Source organism: Protomyctophum bolini (genome assembly GCF_963924005.1).
Source record: "Protomyctophum bolini genome assembly, chromosome: 1".
Lineage (NCBI taxonomy): Eukaryota > Metazoa > Chordata > Actinopteri > Myctophiformes > Myctophidae > Protomyctophum > Protomyctophum bolini.
Genome location: NC_137862.1, coordinates 26,625,818 through 26,645,634, shown reverse-complemented (window position 1 = coordinate 26,645,634; position 19,817 = coordinate 26,625,818). Strand labels below are relative to the sequence as shown.

The 19,817-nt window shown below is 42.8% G+C and overlaps 1 protein-coding gene across 2 annotated transcripts in view; it reads right to left on the bottom strand.

Annotated features, from left to right (window-relative positions):
* adam10a (ADAM metallopeptidase domain 10a) overlaps positions 1–19,817 on the bottom strand; it is a 114,960-nt gene that overhangs the window by 22,031 nt on the left and 73,112 nt on the right. For both annotated transcript variants that reach the window (XR_013963797.1, XM_080759326.1), the window contains exons 5-8: positions 10,550–10,668; positions 6,909–7,076; positions 3,642–3,734; positions 1,144–1,327 (exon numbers count right to left, since the gene is read on the bottom strand). Coding sequence is in view for 1 of the 2 variants with exons in the window: in XM_080759326.1 (XP_080615452.1) it covers positions 1,144–1,327; positions 3,642–3,734; positions 6,909–7,076; positions 10,550–10,668 (564 nt within the window). In the remaining variant the exon portion in view is untranslated. The remainder of the gene's footprint in view (positions 1–1,143; positions 1,328–3,641; positions 3,735–6,908; positions 7,077–10,549; positions 10,669–19,817) is intronic.

Below are 19,817 nucleotides of genomic sequence, written 5' to 3'. Positions count from 1 at the left end.
TTATTATCCTATTTTTCTTTTCTTTTTCTTATTTTGTTATTTAATTCATGGTTCACATGCAGGTTCAGGTTTTCGTTCACTAATATATCTTGTTGTAGGCTATATTAAATTAATAAATACTTTCGTAATTTAATATAGGCTACAAGGCAGCAAGGCAAGCGGGGGAAACTTTTTTTTCCATCGTGTAACCATGAGTTGTGTGGTCGTATTGCAGTTGTGCATGTCGCAAAAACGAGGGCGAGGCTTGATTTCATAGGGAGTGCCAGATTGATTTCAGCCGTCACATTTATCACTGCTAGGAATTAAATTAAGGAAGAATCAGCTGTTTGCGATCACTTTAGAAATGCTGTGGCGATGTGGGTATACTACAAAACCGACGCTCGAATTTGGGGAAGATTTTACACTCAATTGATAAATGAGGGCCATGTGTGTTCATTGTCAACTGAGATCTCCCCCTCTCTCTCTGTCTGTCTGTCTTACTCTCAGAGACAATACGGTTACAACTATTCCCTGATTACAACGATTGCCTCGGGACAGCTTGTGCTTATGAAGAGACGTGCAGGGGTGTTTATATAATAGCTAGATTCGGATTACATTTAAAAAAAAAGTGTGATGTACAAGTCCTCTTTAACCCATTCAGGACGGGAACCCCTTTTGGTGTTTTAAGCATTATGTTATACTTAAGCTATTTAAAAATTAGCAGATGTACAAGCTCATACCGCGGCACTGAACTTGTAGGTCTATTTTTGAAAAATAGTGAAAATGTGTTGCAAATCTCGAGTGTAATATTGCAATTATACAACAGTTACCCTTAAAACAAAGATTATCGCTGGTGTGTGTGTGTGTGTGTGTGTGTGGTGTAGGCCTACCTGACAGAACGCCCACCCAGGCCAAGCTGTGTGTGTGTGTGTGTGTGTGTGTGTGTGTAGTGTAGGCCTACCTGACAGAGCGCCCACCCAGGCCAAGCCGTGTGTGTGTGTGTGTGTGTGTAGTGTAGGCCTACCTCACAGAGCGCCCACCCAGGCCAAGCCGTGTGTGTGTAGTTTAGGCCTACCTCACAGAGCGCCCACCCAGGCCAAGCCGTGTGTGTGTGTGTGTGTGTGTGTGTGTGTGTGTGTGTGTGTGTGTGTAGTTTAGGCCTACCTGACGGAGCGCCCACCCAGGCCAAGCCCAGCACGCCGTCGTCAAAGTCCCGGTCCGTGAACACGTAGGCCAGGCAGTAATCGTCGTGGTTCTGCTCAGAGTTGAGCTCCAGGAACTTCTCCACGCCGATGTTGGCGAAGCGGAACGGGTTGGATTTGTCCTTCTCGTCCAGGGTCGTGTTGATCTGGAGAGAGAGAGAGAGAGAGAGAGCTTTGTTTATCTTTGGACCACAATTCTTATATGAGAGGATTTTAAGGATCCCTGAAACAACATATTTTAGACGGGGGGTCATCGGCGGCCGAAAACATAATTTGGGACACTGATATAGAAACATACTGTATGTTTTTTTGTTTTTTTTCAGAAAGCTGAAGCATGATTTAGAAGACATTTTTGCATTTTTTTCTACAGCTAAAATATAACATAATGCTTAAAACACCAAAAGGGGTTCCCGTCCTGAATGGTGACTTTCTTTGCACTCTCCTTTGCACTTCACCTTCTTGTTGAATAGGGTTCATGCCATTTACTCACACATCTTAACTGGTTAAGAGCATCTACTACTGTAAACGCCTCGATTGTAAATTGTACAATGGCATACGGTATGTGCAGAGGCGGACTTACCATTGGGCTAGGGTGGGCTGTAGTTATTAATAATAATAATAATATCTTTATTTATATAGCACTTTTCTGGACAAAGTCACAAAGTGCTGCACAACATGCATATTGTACATCTAGTATTATGGTTAAAACATTGAGAGCTTCTGCTCAGACAGTGACGCTGTGTTGTGGGGTAGCTGTGGAAACCCCTACCCCTGCCTTTTTTTAAATTAAAAAATGAGTTAATAGCACAGGCAGACTCTTCACATACTAGTGTAGGTGTAGGTGTAATGTTAGAGGCCACAGAAGACATGTAAATATGAAATAAATGCTTAAACATGTAGCTATACTGTAGGTGTAATGTTAGAGACCACAGAAATGAACCTTTCAAGCCTGTTTTCTCAACTTGCTGTTTTCTGCAAGACATTACTCTATAAGCCATATCTCCAAAACTGGTGGGTCAAACTGACCAACCAATGTCAATTTGAAGCTATGATTCCCTGCTTTCATATGACGAAAATAATATACCAATGCACAATGATGCTACAGTGTGAAATCTCTGCACTCTTGTCCAAGCTCTCACGAAACAAAAACTTCCTTCGTCATCTTCCGAGAGCTAACCAACCTGCACACAAAGTGTTTGGACCGTGAGACTGTGAGTCTCTTGGGGTGATTTGGATTTTGGCACCGGATGCCCGCCTGGTGAACGCAGCAACGTTTGAAAACTTTTCACAGGAGTTCTTTTCATGGAAAAGAGAAAGAGAGCGGAGCCGAGTCTGAAAACAGCCGCATGGGCCTGGCAAGAAACTAAAGTTGCTCACAATGGAAAGCGTTTTCTGAATTCATGTATGTCACCTCTTCAGACTTCTGTCACATACACGACATTTTTCAGGAAATGAAAAAATATATACATTTTTCAGGAAATTAAGAAAGCCTTATATTTTGAAAACAAAGCAATACTGCCTCATCAAAGTTGGTGTTGTGACTTTATATAGTTGTCAATGACTTCCATGAGAGGGAGAGAGGTGGTGGAGTTAGGCGTTTCAGTGGACAGTTTGAGGGTCCAATGGAGTATGGAGTACTTTCCATTGGTTCAATATATTCAATAGCACTGATTCATGCAAAAAATAACAAATCTAAAACCTCAAAAGCAACGATATACACACTTCCTGTTTGAGCAGAAAGGGAGATGAGTATTGAACAGTCGATGGTGAGAGAGAGGACCAACAAAAATTAAATGTTGCTGCCAAGTCTACTGCTGCAAGGTGTTTTCATTGATTTAGGCACACGGCCACGTTGTTCCCAATTAAAACAGCATGCCGGCAGTCATCTGAGCCTAAAGTCTGTGTTGCACCTCACTGGTTTTCAACGTGTGTGTGTGTGTGTGTGTGTGTGTGTGTGTGTGTGTGTGTGTGTGTGTGTGTGTTTTTTTTGGGGGGGGGGGGAACTGGACAATGGAAATAAATCAATAAAATACATAAATGTTATTAAAGCAGCAAGCACCATTGTAAACCTTTTTTAAATGAATAAAATGTAATTTTGTCCAGTCTGTGCAGTAGAGTACAGTACAGTTTATACAATTGGAGCGGTTGTGTTCGGTCTCCCTGACCTTTGCATGCTCTATTAGCACAATGGTTAAAAAACAACAAAAAAAACAAAACATTTCAGCACTTGGGGCAGGAAACCATGCAGGGTTCAAATCCAGGGTAGAAGAGGAAAGTTACATAGTGCAGCTGAAATAGCAAACCTACAAGCTTGTGGCGCAGCACTAGCTTGTAGATCTGCTATTTTCCAACAGCTAAAGCATAACATAATGCTTTAAAACACCAAAAGGGGTTCCCTTACCGTCCAGAATGGGATGGAACTTAATGTTGGGGAGTTGTGAGTGTGTGTTGAACACTCACCCTGATCCTCTTCACCATGAAGCTGATGTTCCGGATGCCCTGGAAGTCTGTGGTCTGATAGATGGAGTCGATGGCCTTCACATGGCTGGAGATCTGCAGAGGAAATACTGGCGTTACAATTCACCCTTTGTCAAGTTTATGTTGAGTTCACATTGCCCAGCGCGTGGCACAAAACCATTAGATTCAAGTTTATTTATTAATTATTTTTCCAAGGAGAACTTTTATATTAGCCAAAAACTAGTACAGACTGAAAGGTTAAGCTTATTGGTCGGTGGTTTACGGTAAGTGGTCAAAATGTCTGACAATGTGATTTTGAGGGGTGCTAGCCACTCCTATATACAGATGTAATGTTTGTGGGGGGAAAGGAACTGGTTGGAATAACGTGTTCCTTTCACGCGCTACGTCCAACCAGGGAAACTCCCCCCTGTCAGGTGTAAAGGAGCAACTTGGACACTCAAGCATGAAGGAAGCATGAGTTAAGTCCGTTGCTCTCCCCAGGTTGGCGGAGGGTGTGTAGAGCCCAGGATCACAGTAGATGATTGACACAGGGGTGAAAATGGGTTAAAAAATCGTGGGATAAAATATATATATAAAAAAAAAAAAGATTTAATGTTTGTTTTTAGTGTGTGTGATTTTTAATATGAATTCAAATTATACTGAATCGTGCTGTCAAACAAGTCTATGAAGCTATCTATGAAATCTGCAACACAGTTTTATACCGGTATGTAGGTGGGGGTCCTTGCTTCATCTCTCTCTCAGCAAAAATAAATAAATAAATAAAACAGCCTGAAAAACGCTGAACACCCAGTCTATGAAAATGAACGATTCATACTTCTTCCAGAAGTATAGTGGGTTCATATTGTGTAGAACAGATGGTACACACACTACACAGGCAGTGTGTTTTAACAGCCGGGAGCACAACGTCCACTCTGGGCGATAGAAATCTCTTGGTGCATTTGTTAGATGTCCTCGTACAGGTGGTATGGAAGGTAAACAAAGCAACACATTCATTTCATTGGCTATCACCGGACGATGTCGTCCAAAACATAAAATATTAGTTTTTTGTTTTTGGGTGACGTTCCTCCACCCACATTTGGACTATCGCCTGTTCGCCTGCTATCGCCGGGAGTTGCCGGGTCCCGCATAGACCAATAATGCACTTCCGGAAAAGTCGTCTGGCTGTCGCCCACCGAGACAGGAACCTCAAATCTACATTGCACCACCGATCCGACAGATATTCCCATCTCAGCCTGTCCTCCCACAAGCCAATTTTAACATAGGATAAAAAGATATAGAAGGAGATACTTTGTCAATGAAATTTGTGAGGTTCTTCTGATCTTACCAATGATCGGATGCCCTCAACAACAAAAAATTGAATTGAACGTCAAGGACAACTTTCCAATGAGTCCAATAAAATGTTGTTGGTACAGGTAATCCCCCCCGCCACCCCCCCATAAAACTCTAAAAGAAAAGTAAACCCTTAACTGTCTGTGTGTGAGTCCTCATTTCAACCCAACAGATGAGTTAGTAAGTTAATCCGCTCTCCTAATTGGCCCCTGACACAGCTGCTGTCAGCCCTTTGTACATCCAACTGTTGGCAGTGGCACTCCATGCCGTCCGTCCAGCCAACAGTCCTTCCTGCAAGGCAGCACGGGCAGGGGTGGGAAAAGTACTCAATTTTTTCACTTTAACAGAATCATTCCCGGGATTCCTTCAAAATAGGAGCTCTGGGGTGCAGGAAAGACATGGCTGCTTTTACTCTGATTGTACTTAAAGATGGAGTGCGACAATTTTTGTATTTTTTCCAGATTTTCATGTGTCTATGAGGTGACAGTACTTCTTTAGACACCCTGGAGTCGTTTTTATGTGCAATGGTGTATTCACTTTTTATTTAGGGTTTCTTCCTGGAGGCTGAACCCTTGACAGTCAAAGGGCCAATGAAATAAACAGTAATATAGTGACATCAAACTATCAGCCCCTCCCCTAACCCCTCCCCCTTTATCATACAACTACAGCTGTGGGTGCGGCTTCAGTTCAGGTGGATCACAACCAACCCATCACCACCCACCAGGCAAACCAGGCATACTTAATGAACTGGTGGGCGTGTCCACATAAAAGCATGATTTTAACAAATACTGTACACTTTTTGGAAAAAGTTCTTCCTCCTTATATTATAATAATACCTGATGATCATGTTTTAGGGTGGAAAAACATCGTGGCACTCCATCTTTAAGTAAATGTACTTAGTTACTTTCCGCCACTGACAACTGGCTGCAAAGCTAGAGAAACCACACTCTGTGACATCATCATCTGTGGTGTTTCTGTCATGTGAGCCTTTGGTTTTATTTTGTCTTTTTCCCCTTCTTATTTCCTGCCTTTTCAATTTGTATTGAGGCACTGTGTCGTAGGCAAGCTGACAATAAAGTGACAAAGGTCTAATTGGGATTAGTCTAGCCGCAGCCAGACAACTATTCCACAGTTTCCGTTTTGCGCAATGGGAATTTCTATGGTCGGAATATTGGATTGTCGGAATAATGACGTGTCGGACTATTGGCTGTCGGACTATTGGTTGTCGGACTCCCTGTATGTCGGAAAAAAGACCTGTACTACATTTTTGGGGGTAGTAGATTTGTTTATTTCTTTTATGCATTCCCCCCCCCCCCCCCCCCATTGAACCTGAGGCTCATCCCGGCTCAACTAATCACCGTTAGAATTACAGTTAGAATTAGGCTACACATTCCCCCAGGACCAAAAAGCAATTTTCACTACTTCTTAATGGTTTTCAAATTCATGGAATTTCTCAGATTTCTCTTTGATTTATTCAAAGAAAATACTTTTGACTTGGTATTCATTCATGAAAACTTTAGCTTTTTGGGGGGAATGTTTTTTGAAAATGTTTAGAAATTTTAATTAAAAACAAAACGTAGGAAACAAAAATAAATAAAAGGTAGATAACAATGTGTCTCGCGACGCACAAAGGGGTCCTGAGTCGACCCTCTGTTTGGGAACCAGTGACCCATTGGTTCCCAATACACCTTTCAGCCCGTGACCCAAAACAGAAATCAGATATCTGCACGCTTCGCGACGTGTTTTTCACTAGTCACTTCTTCAATATTTCTTCTATTTTATGGAATTCTTTAGATTTTTCTTTCATTTCTGACATTAGTGAAAGAAATCATTGGATTTAGCAAAAACAGAATTAGAAAATAATAGGGGGAATGTTTTTATTTTTATATTCTAATAAGGCAAACGGGTGCTCTGTAGTACCTGAGCGATGACAGCCTCCCTGGTGCCGTAGTACTTGAAGAAGAGGTGGTCGGTCTGGATGAAGAGCTGACACGTGTTCTTCTCAGCGCCCGCTGCTCTCCTCTTCCTCCGTAGCACCAGAGGACCCTGGTGGTGGTCTCTGTCCTCCATCAGCACGCTGTTCAGCTCCTGATACACACACACACACACACACACACACACACACACACACACACACACACACACACCTTGTGGTTAGTGTCCGCCCTGAAACTGGGAGGTCGGGGTTCGATCCCCGGCCGGGCCATACCAAAGACAAATGGGACCCAATGCCTCCCGGCTTGGCACTCAGCATCAAAGGGTTGGATTGGGGGTCAAATCAACTAATCAAATGATTCCCGAGCGCGGCACGGCTGCAGCTCACCGCTCCAAGAGATGGGTCAAATGCAGAGAACAAATTTCAGTGAGGTAACGTGTGTGACAAATCGTACGACTTTGACTTTGCACAAACGCACTCTCACACACACACACACACACACACACACACACACACGCACACACGCACGGACACACAAGTTTTAGTCTAGTTTAAGTTGACCATCCTAACATTTGCGCTCGGGGTGGCGCAGTGAGAAAGTCCCTGCCCACCATAAGTAAGAGTATCAATTACGGCACTTTAGAAATAATCTGTTACACAAGTAAAAGTCCGGAATGCATAACTAGTACTAGTACAAAGGTCATCAAAATGTACTGTACTGATTCCATGCCGTTACCATATAGGTGGGATCGTGAGGCTAGTGCCAGTGAAATGCGCTAGCCTCATAAGCAAAGAAGAAGAGCCACATCCACCCCGACCCGGAAGTGATATCCCTCCATATCTGTAGTGTAGCCTCAGCCTAGGCTGTGGTACAGAACCAACTAACAGACAATTAATTTCCTCAGCGCAAGCTTAATGATTTAAACATTCACATGGGGAAGACGTACTTTACACGCACGCACGCACACACGCACACGCACACAAAGCCCGACCCGCTTGAGAACTGCTGCTTTAAGTAGTACAATAAAGCAATTTAGTAAATTATATCAAATAAAATCAATTAGATTTTATTTTGCGTTGATTCCTTGATACAGTATATATTACAACAAAAATTATAGCAAAAACAAAACAAAAAACGAATTAACCAGAAAAAGTAATCGAGAGAGAAATGGCCAAAAGAGCCCATAGCTATATTCCTGGAGCTCAGTCAGTCAGTCAGTCGCTCAGGAGTTCATTCTGGGATGATTCCGGGCAGGCGGGCGGGCAGGCAGGCATGACTCACCCACCCCTGTGAGATTATTATACCTCTCGGAACAGCAAAATGATGTCACCTCATCTCCCGCGCTCGCTCCTCGTCTGTTCCACAACGAGTCACAGCTTGGCAGGACGGTGACACAGCAGATAATGTCAAGCCGACCGTCAGCCAGCCAGCCAGCCAGGGGGGCCCAGATTATATACTGTATAATATGGACTCTGTCGTCAGCCAGTCAGCCAGGGGGGCCCAACTATATACTGTATAATATGGACTCTGTCGTCAGCCAGTCAGCCAGGGGGGCCCATAGATTATATACTGTATAATATGGCCTCTGTCGGTTTGATGGTTTCGTGTGATTCTGTAGTGCATTTTTCATTTCAAGGTCCATTATTTATTGGGCATTTGAGCCACGGACCACCAGTTGATGACATTTAGCCTCTCAGACACAAAACTGAAGAGAGCGTAAAATGATATTTCATTTACTTTTACGCTCTCAGGAGTTAAAGATCTATAAGGGTCCATTTAGTTAACAACTCTCCATCATTTAGCTACAGTAATAGGGGGACCACCTGGAACCCCCTCAATGACCACTGGTGGTCCCCGGACCACTGGTTGAAAACCACTGCTGTAGTGTGATCAATTAGAGTGATCAATTAGAACAGGGGTCGGCAACCTTAGCCAATGATGGCATGCCGGGTGGTATCGGCTGGCACGCTGCCAGATTCTGGGAGAATCTTTTTTTTTTTTTCAGTATTAAATTAATTGCAAGTCCCCTTGCATGTGCATGTTGTAAAATAAATTATAACTTCTGCAGTATTCATGCTGAGTTTTATACCTAGGTGCTGCTCACCTATATGCGATGCATTGTGAGCTTGTAGATCGGCTGTTTTCAACGCACGGAGCGGGGCTGTTAACATTACGTCATATTCGCAGGACGCGTGTGTTGCATGTGCGACTGCACTCGTGTTGTTGTGGCTCCGTGTGAGAGAACATTGCAAAGATGGCTAAAAAGGCCAAATTAGATTCCCGAGCATTCCAGCCCACATGGAGAGATGAATATGGATTTGTTCAGCAGCATGATCGCGCTGTCTGCGTTTTTTGTCTTGAGAATGCGTCACTTTGAAACTAGACACGAAAAATCTTTCAAAGATACGGCAGACAAGACATAGGCAATAAAAAGAGCTTTGTCCGCTTATGACAAGCAAACCAACACACTGAAAGCTTTTTCCACTGCTAAACACCATGGCACTGAACTAGGGGAGCTCGTACTGAAGCTGTCAGCGGAGGCCGAGGCTGTGCACAGCGAGCACCGCATCGACACCACTGAGATCGGCAAATACATCGGTGACCTGGAATCTGAGTTCTTGAGACAATTTATGGACTTTAGGAAATATGGCGGCATGTTCTCTTTTTTGATCAAGCCCGACAGCTTTGATGGACACGAGTTTGATTCATCTCTGATAGACTGGCTGGGCACACAGGATTTGGAAATGCAGCTGATTGAACTGAAAAGTTCAGCACTATGGATGACTAAGTTTGCAGAGCTACGCAAAGAGTTTGAAACTACAGCAGTGAAAAATCATTCAACCTGCATCTACATTTTTTTTATTCAGACTGAAAACCCTCCCCACGGCTGCAGTTTCTGGAATGGGCGTTGTCAAAGTGTCTTCGGCAATTGGTTCATACCAACCAATCAGAAAAGGAAAGCAGATAACGTTGTTGTCAATAATGTGGCTATTGCTAACCCGGTTGCTAACCAAACAAACACAGCCAACGAGCGCTACTAGCATGTAAACAAAAGCAGTAAAATATGTCGGATGATGATGATTATAAAAACCTGTCGTTTCTGTAAAGAAGCTATTTATCATACGGTCGTGAGTCACCGCAGTGGTTTGTTGTTTGATGCTGTAGAGTGACGGGGTGGTGGCCAATCATCTGCTGCGATCACATTTACGATTGAGACTGACGCCGCCGTAGGCAGAGTCTCCAGACCTGACAGAAGTTTATAATGGTAGCGATTCAGGGCTGGAGCCAGGCTAGTGCCAGGTGGGACCCCCAGGTAAAACATTGGTAGTTACCAAATGGACCCTTACAAGTCTATGACTCAGAGAGTGTTCATTTTCACAGCAACATTTTATATAGTTTTAGTCAAGTCTTCCATCAAGGCCCGCCTAAATACATTTAGGTCGACTAAATCAACTGTAGATCTAGTGGACTAAAATCTTATGATATTTAGTCGACAAAAACTAGACTAAAAATATAACTATTCAGAGGACTAAAATACGTCAAAAACTAACTACCGTACATAAAAGTCAACACTGGGGTGTGTGTGTGTGTGTGTGTGTGCGTGCGCGTGCGTCACAGACTCACCGCCACCTGGTCCTCCTCCTCCTCCTCCTCCACCACAGCCGACGCCTGGTATTTCTTCATCCTCTCGAACACCGTGTGGTCGGCACAGCCACCCTCCGCGCCGTACTTATGAGGATAATCTGGTTAGAGCGGCAGAGAGAGAGAGAGAGATGGAGAGAGGGCGATGAGGAGCAGACCATTAGGCAGGGCTCACATTCAATTACGGATCATTGTCAGAATTAGAACCGCACAACGAACGGCAAAGGCTCGCCGACTCTGTGACAAATCATTATGCCAGCTCTCCGCTGGCTTCACAGCCAGAGGGAGAGAGAGAGAGTGTGTGAGAGAGAGAGAGAGAGTCAGAGGATATTAATAAAATCTGTAAACATTTCTTCACCAGTGTGTTTGTAAAGGTGTCTACTAACATTTTCTATTCAACCACCCTAGGCACAATGTTCTAAATTCCATTTTGCTTTAAGTAGCATGTGACCTGTCAAACTAGGGTGTTTACATTATTCTGAATGCATTCCAAGCATTAGTTTTGCACGAAAAACACTCCTTGGGCTAAAAACGGCCATTGCCATCATCACAAATGTGATGAGGTCATCACATTTGGACACATTTGGGCAAGTGGCTATGGCCGGATTTAGCCCAAGGAGTGTTTTTTTGTGCAAAACTTGACTTACAGTAAGCAAGAACAGAAAACATGGCAATATAATAAAAATAGTCATCATGAATCATACGTAAGCTGCATTCGACGACGTCTGGTCTAATGCAGTGATTGTGTAGGTCTTAAAAACTGCAGTTTGGACGAGTTTGTTGGCAGACATGAAGTTGTGTGGTGAACTATACACCTGCCATTTAGAAGCATCCCTTCCTTGTTAGAGCTTCTCGACGTGTACCAGAGGGAGTTAAATAATATGATGGGATGCAGCATGCAGCATCATTGCATATGTTTTGTTCAGGCTGCAGCCAACATTATGGATAAAATGTTTTGTTCCTTATTCAGCAGCCACAAGCCCGCTCGTCCATACCATCCATTATCCCCGGCAGTTTGACAGTGTCATAGCAGTGCTTGCCAAAAAAAAAGACAAGAAAAAAAAATAGCCCACTATATTCAATAGTTTGTGGCTGTTCTGTGTATTAAAACACCATTCTTGCTAAGGACGTACTGTACGGTGTATACACGTCTTTTAAACCACGGGGTGCTAAGGACGTGTATAGGCATCCTTTGGTCATTTTCATTGATAAAATAAATGGGTTGGCCTCTCCTTCTGCACCGTACTCCTTGATTTGCACATGCGCACTGCCATTCACTTCCTTGTTTGCGGCTCCAAAAGTATGGCTCGAATCTCCTAATCTAGGGAACTCACTTCATGGTTTTTACCCGTCTTCATTTCTGACTTCAGCATGCCTCTCGTTTTGAATATTAACGCTTCTAGAGAGACTTTAGCGTGACCAGCGCCGAGGTAAGAATGGAACATTATGCCGGTTTTGGGGGGGAAGGCGGGGATTTTCAAAGAAAAATAGGCCATATCTGCTGACACTCTATAGCGCCTATATTTTGAAATATGTGACTCATTGTGAGCTTGTAGATCTGCTATTTTCAAATGGCCAAAATGTATATAGGGCTGACGTTGGTAATGTAAGTTTTGTTAAAATAATCAAAGTAACTAGTAACTAAAGTGTTAAAATAAATGCAGTGGAGTAAAAGTACAATATTAGATGTAGCTTAGTAAGAGTAGAAGTAAAAGTATTGGAAATTGGAATTACTCAAGCAAAGTACAAATACCTCAAAATTGTACTTAAGTAAATGTAAATGGATGCGCGGAGAAGTTGAGTAAATGTTGGTTCTTTGTTCTGTGAACCAGCAAGGCTACACATACTGTAGACGTGTGGAGAATGCGGGAATGGGAATAACAACTACATTGGGAGACAAAGGGCACAAATTAATTGGCTACTCTAAATTTAGAACCAATAAATTGGGTGCGGTGTGAGGGCTGGTGAAGGAACCTGAAGGTGTGCTGCTTTTTTTTTAAGATTTGTTTTTGGCTTTTTGCCTTTATTGATAGTATCAAGTGAAGACTGACAGGAAAGAGGGAGAGAGAAGGGGAGAAACACGCAGCTAAAGGTCGTCATGAACGGGACTCGAACAGGAGCCAGAGCCTATATGTGGCATGCGCCTGGACCGCTAGGCCAGCGGGCGCCCAGATTGTGACGGTGTCAAGGAAGGCCCTTTCAGACTGGGAGCGGGTGACGCAGGCGTCGCCTGCAATCACATCACAATATGACTTTTAAAGGGTACATTTCCTGTGTCCAACACAATACGTTATAAAAATTGAACTTTCAATACCTCATAACTAGGGATGTGTCGATCAGACATTTTGGCCGATATCGATATCCGTTACAATGAATTGCTGTTATGGCCGATGTCGATGTCTGTATTGAAAAATTATAATAATTTTGTCCATTCTGAAAAATACATGTAACATGTTATCTGCACTGCAGGCTTAGGCCCTAGCGGGGTTGTACTCGCCCCCTCCTTGTTTTTTTGCTCGTTGTGAGCTTGGCGATCTGCTATTTTCAGCCAAAGCTTTACCGTGATAAAGAAAACAGAAAAGACACTAGTATAAATCCCTGAAGGTCTTTAACCCCTAAACCCGCCAGGATTTACCCCCGTTGAACCCTTATTTTGAAGAGCCAAAAACCAGCGACCGGATGTTATGATGTCATACTAGTGTGTGCATGTGCATGTGCATGTGCATGTGCATGTGCGTGTGCGTGTGCGTGTGCGTGTGTGTGTGCATGTGCGTGTGTGTGTGTGTGTGTGTTGTCGCATAACACTTCCGGTCTGCCGATGAGAGCAGAAAAAATATCATTGCGAGGATCACAGCGTCGTCTATCTGCCGTGGAATAAGACTTCATTGTTTTGACCAGAAACGCCATCTGGGACAAGGAATTGGGAGATAAAAGCAGTTGTAAGAAACAGAATGGGTGTAAGAAACAGAATGGGTGTAAGAAACAGAATGGGTGTAAGAAACAGAATGGGTGTAAGAAACAGAATGGGTGTAAGAAACAGAATGGGTGGCTGGCAGGCTGCACGAGAAATACAAAATGGCGCCAACGTGAGTAGCATCTCGACTCTATGGATTAAAATCACCATAAAGGACCAATTCACGTAGATCTACGGGATTGGCGCCGGGCCAGATTAATCCAAAACACGGAGAAAGGGTAAACATAACTTTCAATACCCTAGCAATTCATTAAGCAATTCATTAATTCAGCAGTTAAGCAATTCATTCATATTTTAACACTATAAACTTCTCAGCCCTATATCCACGTAGTCCAAGTATAGCCTGCATACGTACATTGTGTGCACATTGCCACACAAGAACAAGACACAATGCCTCCTACTGTTGCCCTCTTCATAAAAAACACAACAATGGCCATCACTAGGCCCATAAACATGTGGTTCTCTGCCATCTGTAGCCCCTCTGTCTGTCCGCTGTTAGGCCTCTCTCTCTGGGGCAGGGAGCACGGTGATAAGACAGTCACATTACATGTATCAAGCTCTGTCAGCACAGCTCTGTCAGCACGCGGCACTGCTTAGCAGAAAGTAATGGAGAGGCAAGAGCACACGCTGGCTATTCTCAAACTGTTTTTTAGAGACCTGAGGCCGATTGTACAACATGTCAGTGGTAAAGATCAGTGGTTCTCTAAACGTTTCCGTGCCACTCGAGCACCCCTCAAATTCATAATATCTCTCTGCTGTCGAGAAGAAACCTCCCGACTCCAAAATGTTCATTTTTCAGCAAATGAAAAATATACATTTTTCAGGAAATTAAGAATATTTTGAAAACAAAGCAATACAGCCTCATCAGACTTGGTGGTGTGACTTTATATATTGTCAATTACTTCCATGAGAGGGGGAGAGGTGGTGGAGTTAGCTGTTTTAGCTGACAGTTTGAGGGTCCAATGTAGGTTTTGTCCTAAGTGTTTATGGTTAAATATTTTCTAAACAACACACAGATGTAAAGGGTGTTCGATAGCACTGATTTATGCAAAAAAAATTAATAAAACCAAAATGGAGTTAGGTGGTTGCCTCCCGACAGCAACGATAGATTTGACAGCAAGCTTGTAGACCTTCTACAGCAGTAGTTTACAACCAGGGGTCCTTGAGAGGGTACCAGGTGGTCCCCAGCTAAATGATGGAGAGTTGGTAACCAAATGGACCCATAAAGATCTTTAGCTGTCCATTAGGTCTATTTTACGCACTCAAGAGTTAAATTATTGTTAAACACCTGCATTACTTAATTTACAAGAAGTCTACACAATTAGAGAATGCAGAAGTATTGTTATTCTTGATCATCGTTTGCTTGTTCTCTCTCCTAATGGTACCACGTCAATACAGCATGGAATTGTGGACAAAATCTTATCCAATGACAACAATATATCCAAAGTCGTGGGTCTGAGAGTCTAAATGTTATCAAAATGATGGTTCCGTGGATCAAATGCCAAATAAATAATGGACCTTGATATGAAAAGGGTTGAAAAATCATGAATAATTTTGGTGGCCGTTCAGAACCCAACATACTCTCGCTCGGTATTATTGGCAACAGAGAAAAAAAACTATCAGCGACATATGTATTTCAGTCAACACATTTCACATTCATATTTGCCTTTAATTTCCGGCTTGACTAAGCCTTGTGGGATGTGAATCCATTTGCTGGCAGTAGATTAATTCATTTCAGGAAAGACTTCCTTCTATTTTCGACTAGCGCGCTGCATGTGTTTTTTGACTCCACTATTTATAGGCCCACCTCCAGTGGTGCAAGGAAACTAAGCAGGCTACATCTACTCAAGCACTGTGCTCAACCCATTCAGGACGTGAACCCCTTTTGGTGATTTAACTTTTAAGCATCGTCATTCTTTAGCTATTGAAAAATAGCAGATCTACAAGTTTATAGCGTGGCACCGAGTGCCGCACTACAAGCTTGTAGATCTGCTATTTTTGAGTGGTGCAACCACTCCTATAGACAGCTGTGTGTGTGTCTGTGTACCTGTGTCCCTGTGTCCGAGCACGAAAATATATAGAGACCTCCAGGAAAGTGTTCTAAATCTTAGTTCTAAACAACATTAACATATATTTTTTAGCAAAAAGGGTGAGTTGTCCCTTAACATGTGATGTGAGTAATTCTTCCATCACTGTCCACCTCTCCCCCAAGGCTCTCATCTATCACACGCACGCACGCAAGCACGTTTTGAGCCCCGTGTGTATATGTTTATAACGAGAGACAGTGAAGAACGGTTATGGAATGTGGGGGTAGGTACAGAGAGGGATAGTGCATATTGGGTCTTCCAGAGCGAAGCCCATGAACTTGACATATAGAAGAAGATGGAATCAATAATGCTGCCTTACTTTGGAGATGTATAGCTCCGCACTCCACTAGAACACGGCTTCTGTCAGCCATAAAATAACAACACTCGTCCAGTTGACTTGACACAGCTGCTTGGAGAGCCAAAACGGAGTCTCTGAAACGGTTTCGACACTTTACCTTATCGTTAAAAGTCGTGGAGCGAAGCCGTATTCTTCCCCCGCGAGCAAAGTTCCCGCAGATGAGCCGTTCGATCCACTGAATTCCCCAAATTTTAAAATCCAATTCCGAAGTCTTATGAATTCCATATTATCCCCTCTTATTGCCCTTGACGCAAATGACGTAATGAATCAAAAAATCCCCCACTACCCTTGATGTAATTGACGTAATTGTTTTATTCCATATAATCGTGGGCTTTGTTTTAAATTATGTAGCAACTTTTAGCATGTTTGGCTAACGACGAATGTCCTCTACCTAAAACCGTCCGAAATCCTCGCGTGCACACTCTCGCACGCAACGCGAGCGGTCTTTATGTGCATAGCTGCGTAAAATGCGATATCCTGGGCTTGATTAGAGCTTCATTTGACTTAGATATAAAAATAAACGATGATCGCTTAGCATCCCGGACAGATGACTGTGTAACATAGTGCAGAAAGATAGCGGATGTTCCATTTAACCGGAAAGGACATTGCCAGATTCGCTCTATTCGGTAAAAATCGGCATAATGGTGAAGTTACCGCGACCATCAGGACTGAGTGTCTAATACTATAATCTTGCCCCGTGAAAATGAGATAGTGTGTATATCACAGATTTTTCTATTGGCATTAAAATGATGATGAATGAATAGTGCAGGTAGAAGGCACAATCCACTATTAATTAGGGTGGCCATAAGGGGGTTTTAATCCAAAAAAAGTTAGAATATGGATATGGAGATAAGATGTTTCTTGCCTGACACGCAGCAACGACGCACGCGGGTGCATTCACCCCTCAACGTCTTCTGACAGACATACTAGGGGTTGGAACATGCATCCAGCGTAGTCACTTTGAGTGGCACCACAAAAAGCCACAGGTGAACATGTACTTTAATCCAGTCGTTTAAACGGATCACTCACCAACCTTAATCTGCCTCCCACTATTACACCCCAAACCTAAACATAACCGCAAGCACATCGCAACACATGGACTGCCTGACACTAGTATTTTAAGTATTTAAGTAGTGCACTTCCCAAATGGAATTAATCATTTTCCACACAGGCAGGTATGCAAATTCAGCAGAACCGTACTTCCAGCTATAGGTAAAATGAGCTAGTGGAAGAATAAAGCCTTGTTCCAATCTCCAGGACCTAAACACTTGCCCCATTAACACCTGAAACGCATCTGTGTCACCTTAGCTTTTAACCACTTGTCTTAAATCATTATTTAAAACATTATTTGAAACTTTAGCTGTTGAACAATAGCAGATATACAAGCTTGTAGCACGGTGCCTTTTTTTTTTTTTTAAACATCATGAAAATGTGGCATGAATCTTTGAATATATATTCTCTCACTGCAAACATTTTTAACTCGACTATTTGGGGGTGCCTGGAACAACATATTTTCAGATGGGGGGGTCGGTGGCCGTAGAACCACTGACATCGAAACATGATGTATTAGGATTTTTATATGTTATAGTCCTCAGGTCTAAATGGGTTAAGAGCATTTCAGACACCATGTGTGTCTCGAGGGCTACCAGGTCAATAAAACAGAGACCTCACTCAGCAGGAAAACACACAGAACAAGAGGCATTTATATTCAATAATGGGGGGGGATCATGGAATTGCACATCAGAATCACTAACGGCATATTACGTGCAATAGGCTGTACTGAATGCCTCGTTGACCTATTCTTATTGTTCCACAGTCATCTAACGTAAAGGGCAACTCACACTGAAAGCTTTTAGTGGAAATCCCTGCAGAATTGCATATGCATGCATACTGTATATATAGGCTTGTACATCAACAAACGTACACGTTCCATATGGCAGAATGGAAAAGAAAGACAAGTAACAATTTAACATGGATAGTTTGATATCAAGGACCACTTTCATATAGACAATTATTTTCATGTACTGATTAATAATGCATTAGCCTACAATGTATATGGAATTTTACTCCCTTTATAGGTTCATAATGGGGATATATTGTTTATTTGTAATTTGCTTCTTCTCCACTGTATATTTGGAAGTTATTTATAAGTAGGTTATTTAAAAGTAACTAATTGTTCCTATAAGTAAATAATTGTTCCTCTAAACTTTGTCAATGAGACGGACACAAAGGTGTGAAAACCCGCTGTAATAAAAAAGAATCCTGGCATGAAAAGGACCTTTTGATCAGATTTATAAAGACAGACATTTGCCATATTCTGGTTATATAATATAGCCATGTCTCAATCATTGTGGATGGAACAACATATTTTGAGATGGAGGTCGGAGGCCAAATACATAATTAATGTTTGGGGGTTGACATGAACATTTTGAGAACCACTGACATAGAAACATATAGGGTTTTTCTGAAAATTGTCAGGATTTAGAAGACATTCGTAGAATCGCCCTCAGGTCGAAATGGGTCAACAGTACATGCACGAATGCTGCAGCGGCTCCTTCCATTGGTCCATCAATGATCACAAGAACAGTCTTGATAACTGAGTTATGCAGAATATGCATGCTGGTGTTCAAGTGCATGGTTGAGTGGTTAATTCATAATGTAATTTGTACATTTGGGTTATGGGGAGACACCAAATTCCTCTTTTTTGGGTCTGGAGCTGAATATTTGTTTCGTAACCCCTGTTCTCTTGCATTGGAAACCCCTGTTCTCTTGCATTGGAAACCCCTGTTCTCTTGCATTGGAAACCCCTGTTCTCTTGCACAACTTGATGAGAGGTGGTGTTTAATGTTTATGTAGTGATGCGTACGTCGTAGACTCGTAGTACATTCTATGTGCAGCACGCATGTGCATTGATATTGGCCTGTTGACTTCAGCTTGGCAGCTGCTTTGAGAAGGGCAATGCTGGCACAGCAACATTAAGGGTCCATTGCTTTGATGGAAAAGGTCTATATATAGAACTAAAAGGGGGGCAGAGGACCTGCTCCCATATGGCACCCAACATGCACACGGTACTGAGGAGAGGACTGCTTTTGCACGGTGGTTTCCTTGCTTTAATCGCGGAGAAGCTCGTGCTTGAGGCTCTATGAGAATGCATCTGTCATCTGCAAGTCCCTTTGGATATATCAGCTCATTGTGTGTGTGTGTGTGTGTGTGTGTGTGTGTTTTTTTTAAATTATCTTGGCAGTGGCACAAATCAAACCTGCCTGTGACTTGTAGCGTGAAATCTGAACCTGAGTGGGTAATCCTAAAACCTGGCGGCTGGAGAGGTTTCTATTTTCTGCTGCGACTACTGTACACACGCCAGGGCTGTACTATGTATGTCCTCCATGGTTCCCATAGCCTGGGAAGACCACAGGGGTGGTGTGAGGTGAGGAGGCCTTGTCTGTTTGGGGATAGGACAACATTTTCACCCATTAAGCCCAGAGGTTGATAAAAAATAAAAAAGTCCCAGAATTATATGTATTTGGCCGCCGACCCCATGTCAAAAGATTTAGTGCCAGGGACCCCCAGAAGCAAAGATTTGAGTTAAAACTCTTACATTTAAATAAATAAATTGACAAATTAAATTGAAGGGAAAATGTACGTCATAATGTGTCGTTTACATCATATTGTCTCTTTATTACTTGCGCAAGCAGAGCGCGCAAGTAATATTTTCGCCCGGTCCGTATGCACCGTCCCAGCCAACCCGCCACTTTTGATGCGTATGCAAATAAAACAGCAAATTTGTGCCTGATTTGCTGGGACCAGATTACATACATGACCATATTTCTT